At 44.3% G+C, this 4,299-nt stretch overlaps 1 protein-coding gene across 1 annotated transcript; it reads right to left on the bottom strand.

Annotated features, from left to right (window-relative positions):
• Nucleotides 1-90: 90 nt before the first annotated feature.
• LOC124231951 (glutathione S-transferase A1-like) lies at nucleotides 91-2,901 on the bottom strand. Its single transcript, XM_046648946.1, has 2 exons — nucleotides 2,534-2,901; nucleotides 91-294 (listed from the first exon to the last, which is right to left on the bottom strand). Exons 1-2 carry the CDS (start codon nucleotides 2,666-2,668, stop codon nucleotides 91-93), a joined length of 339 nt encoding a protein of 112 aa, XP_046504902.1. The 5' UTR covers nucleotides 2,669-2,901.
• Nucleotides 2,902-4,299: the final 1,398 nt, after the last annotated feature.

Here is a 4,299-nt window from a genome sequence, read left to right as displayed (position 1 = left end):
AAAGGAGATTTTGTTCATGCCTCACACCAGGGTCTAGAAGCTAAGTTTAGAGACCAGAGGGCAGGAAAGGCCTGCACAATAGTGGGGACCCTAGAGGCCAAATATTAGATTCCAAGATGGGAGGTGTGGGCCTTCCGTCCTGAGGGCTGTGAAAGAGATCACCTTCAGCAGAGGGAAGTTGGTCAGAAGGCTGGCGTCAAGCTCTTCAACAAGGTAGAGAAGTTCAACCAGGTGGATGTCAGCCCTGCTCAGCCTGTTTCCAACCAGATAGTCTTGTCCGTGGCTCTTTAACACCTGGCGAATTGGAGGAATCACATCATGAACACAGGCACAGGCAGGCTGGGCCCCCTGCTCCTCCCAGCTCTCTCCAGCCCGCTCTCCCTCCTCTGCTGCCTCACTGGGCGGAGTGGAGCTTCAGTCCTTCTCCACCGGCCCTGAATCACTGACACAGCGGGAGGAGTGGGCTCTGCTGTTCTTCCCTCACTCCTCAGTGAAGCCTAGGATACCATTTCCTTTTCTCCTTCCCACATCACTGGGGCTCCCTACCAGCATCTTCCACTGGGTTAAGGGCTTAGCACCTCTGTGCCTTGATTCTTTCAGTCTCACACCCTACACTGTGCAGCCCTGAAACATCAGGACATGGCTCTTCATCTGTATCTCTCAGTCTCTCTCTCTCTCTCCATTTTTCTTTCTGTTTTCTCCCTTGGGCAAAGACTCCACCTTTATGACATCCTTCCTCAGTCCTGAGCAGACTATTTCAGAGTCTTCCTTTCTCCACCTGGCTGCTCTCCTCATTTCCTGGTCTGTCTCTCTGGGACCTGAAATAACCCTGGGTCACCTTGAACTCACCATCCCCTTACAACACTGGCTCTGACTCCTACCCGACCTGTGTCTGTCAACAACATTGGTGGAATATGTTCTAATTTGCCTGCTGAAGAGTCTAGCCGTGACTGCACTGATGTCTGCACCTGCTTTAAAATGCAGCAAAAAATAATGTACTTGATTGGAGGAGAGGAGGATGGGGACACATATGATTAAGCAAACATCATAAAAAAAGGCTAATTTTTTCAATATAGGTGATGGCTATATACGAGTTCATTGTACCTGTATTTCAACTGTTATGTATCTTTGAATTTTTCTTAACAAAATATTGTAGAAAAAATGTGATATTTATGAAAAATATGCAGAGATACGGAAATCACAGACAAAAAAGGGAAAAAACACACATGGCACCACCAACTAAAGATCATAAGAATTTGGCAAAGACCCTTCCAGAATATGTATGCTCATAGAAGTATGGATAAAAACAAATAATATAATGAAGCATGAAATGCCATATTGTAATGTGTATCTTTCAGTTATGTCATCACAGAGCTCTTTGATCTCAGAGGACAGATGTCCTCAAACTGCAGTGACTGAGGAGCTTGTCACCTGTGAATGTGCTGAACTCTCAGCACCACAAGGGCCAGGAGAGTGGACCTCATGGTTAGTGCTACACTGTTCCCGGCGTGAACAGGAGTTGACACACTAGCACTGAGTGCACACTTGTTGAATGAATGAAAGAATGATTTCATGCTCCATAATGATGGGGATGGCGAGATCAATCCTTTTATTTACATGTAAGGCTCCTGTATCTCTTACAATCAAGTTTTGGTTCCTGATTTCTATTTAGCATGATTTCAGGTAGTTGTGGTCTTGAAATATCCTCCTTGACCTTCAAAGACAAACATCCACTAGCACAGGTACTATGCTAATGATGGAACTTTGCATGACTTTTCTCAAAAATCTACTAGCTGTGCTCCCAAATTTGTAGATTCTTTTCCCTTAACATCCTTTCATCTCTCTCTTCTTCTTTATCCATGACCCCCATCTGTTTTGATACATCTCTTTCATTCCCTGAAATTCCACCACATTCTCCTGATGGGCAGCTGGTCTCATGTCTCCCTACACGTGATACCAGAATATTTTCTTCTTGCTGAGGTAGGTTATCCCTGAGTTCACATCTATGCCAATCTTCCTCTATTTTTTAGTATGCGGGCCACCAGCACAGCATGGCGCTAACAGAGTGGTGTAGGTCCACACCTGAGAACCAAACCCAGGCCCCTGTGGAGTGCCCTGAACTTAAATGCTGGGCTATGGGAGCTGGCCACAGAATATGTTCTGATGTATTGCTTTCATCGTGTTCCTCTTGGAGTTAAGCCCCTCTATGGTGTTCTGCAAGATCTGTTCCAATCTCTAGCATGGCTCTCAGAACCTTGCACAGCCCAAGCTCTATGACCCCAAATTTCCGTTGAAGAGAGAATTCTAGATTGAGTCCTAGTAAATTGAAATTTTGCTAGCAATTATAACTTGGCTAGAACTGCTACAATTCTTCCTCACAGTGGATTGTTATAAAATGCCTTGAGTCAGGATGCTCCATTAACTAGGATTCAGGAAGGTTGACTGGGAGTGAAGGTCCTTGTCCCAGGAATGCCCAGTTCTCTTCTTTCTCCTCTAATCTCAGTGCCCCCAAGATGCTGAACAGCCAACTCACTTTTTCAAACGCAGGCAAATAACGATTTGTTGTTCTGTCTTTGATGAGCGTAATCTTAGCATCTTTTTCAGCAGGTGGGGTTATGGGTAAAAGCAGGATCATTTCATTCAAATCTGCCACACCTTCTATGTACATATCAATCCTGAAAGACAAAAATGAACAAAGTGTCAAATCTCTTCTACTTTTGGTTTAATAGTTTAAAAATATAAAGGAATGGGGCACCAGGAGGTGGCAGAGGAATCCACCTGCATTTTCGTAGGCCAGTCATCCACCCATGATTTTTTCTTAACTTTCACCTTTCATTTTAGAACAACCTTTCAAGGTAGATATATGTCTAAAATTTTTGGTATACGCAAGACAAAACATAAGGACAGAGCATCGGTGACCTGCCCCGAGTCACAGGCACGAGAGACATTGGTGGAATCACTGGAAGTGACCACTGAGACCCTAGCTAGGGTTTGCCAGCTCTGCTCGGTTTTTTGTGTGCACAAACTCAGTGTGATTCACACGGCCAAAGACCTGCCACCTAAGTCACCTCCACAGGGAGTCCTGGCATTGCTGTCTCAGCCATGTCCCTCTGCTTCTTATCCTGTTACACCACCCAGGCCCACGCAATGCCCAATGTTAGCAGCTCCTCCAATGATTTCCATAGAACATGGTTCACAGCCCTCTCCAGGTACTGCTGCCTAATGCTGCCCATGTTTGCATTTCTCAAGAACAAACCTAAAGTATCCCCTGAAATGGTGCAATTCTTCATTCAGTTCCCACCAGAGCATAAGCCAGGTGATATGCTTTGTGTGTTCCAAATGAAGCTTCCTGCGAGAGGTTTTTAAAAATAAAAGCTTTGTTGACATATAATTCACCTACCATAATGTCATCCTATTCAAGTGCACAATTTTGTGATTTTTAGTAAAGCCGAAGAATTCTGTACCACCACCACACTCTAATTCCAGACTATTTTCATCTCTCCCGAGGAGCTGCTGTGTGATTTCGCAGGCATTCAAAACTCTTCCCTCCATCTAGCCCTAGGCAACCACTCAACCACTTTCTATTTCTGTCGACGTGAATGTTCTGGATGTTTCATGCAAAGGAAATCATGGAATATGTGCTGTTTGTCTCTGGTTCCTTTTATGTGACAGAATGTTGTCAAGATCCATCCATGTTGTAGCCTGCATCAGGATGTCATTTCTTTTCATGGAAAAATATTACTCCATTGCGTGGATAGACCACACTTTGTTCATCCGTTCATCACTTAATGGACAATGGTCTGTTTCCACTTTTGAAGATTATGAACAACACCGTGATGAACATTTTCTACAGGTCTTAGTGTGTATGGATTTTCGATTCTCTGGGGTACATACCAAGTAGTGGAATTGCTGTGTCATATGGTAACTCTATGTTTAACTTTTGAGTAACTGCTACAGTTCCTTACACGGTTTTAATTTTAATCATGTGTTCCCATCACAACAGGGAAGAGACTGCCCAGATAAGGTTGTATTGAATAAATCTGCTGCTTCATCCCTGTATCAAAATGCTCAATGTAACCCTAGCATCTTGGGCTCAACGTTTCTAATCCTTGTCAAATGGCCCATTCATATAACTGGGTCATAATTTAGGGTCCTGGTCATCATTCTGGTAAATTCCAGGTTTGAGAATAGGCTCCTTCACTCCCCAGCCTTATTGTCTACACCCTCAGACACATTGTCCCTCATCTCTGGCTGTGGGCTGGTGTCCAGCTCCTAAAGTCCTGAGCACCTGGAGTCATG

The sequence above is a fragment of the Equus quagga genome, unplaced genomic scaffold (genome assembly GCF_021613505.1).
Source record: "Equus quagga isolate Etosha38 unplaced genomic scaffold, UCLA_HA_Equagga_1.0 HiC_scaffold_13567_RagTag, whole genome shotgun sequence".
In the NCBI taxonomy this organism is placed as follows: Eukaryota; Metazoa; Chordata; class Mammalia; order Perissodactyla; family Equidae; genus Equus; species Equus quagga.
The sequence above is the reverse complement of the archived record's forward strand: the minus strand, read 5'-3'. Positions and strand labels throughout refer to the sequence as shown.

Excerpts from the sequence above, each read along its gene's own strand:
- LOC124231951 (XM_046648946.1), bottom strand. The coding sequence starts at position 2,668 with ATGTACATAGAAGGTGTGGCAGATTTGAATGAAATGATCCTGCTTTTA. Across the intron at positions 295-2,533 it reads ATTTGCCTGCGTTTGAAAAA|GTGTTAAAGAGCCACGGACA; the intron begins GTGAGTTGGCTG and ends CCAATTCGCCAG.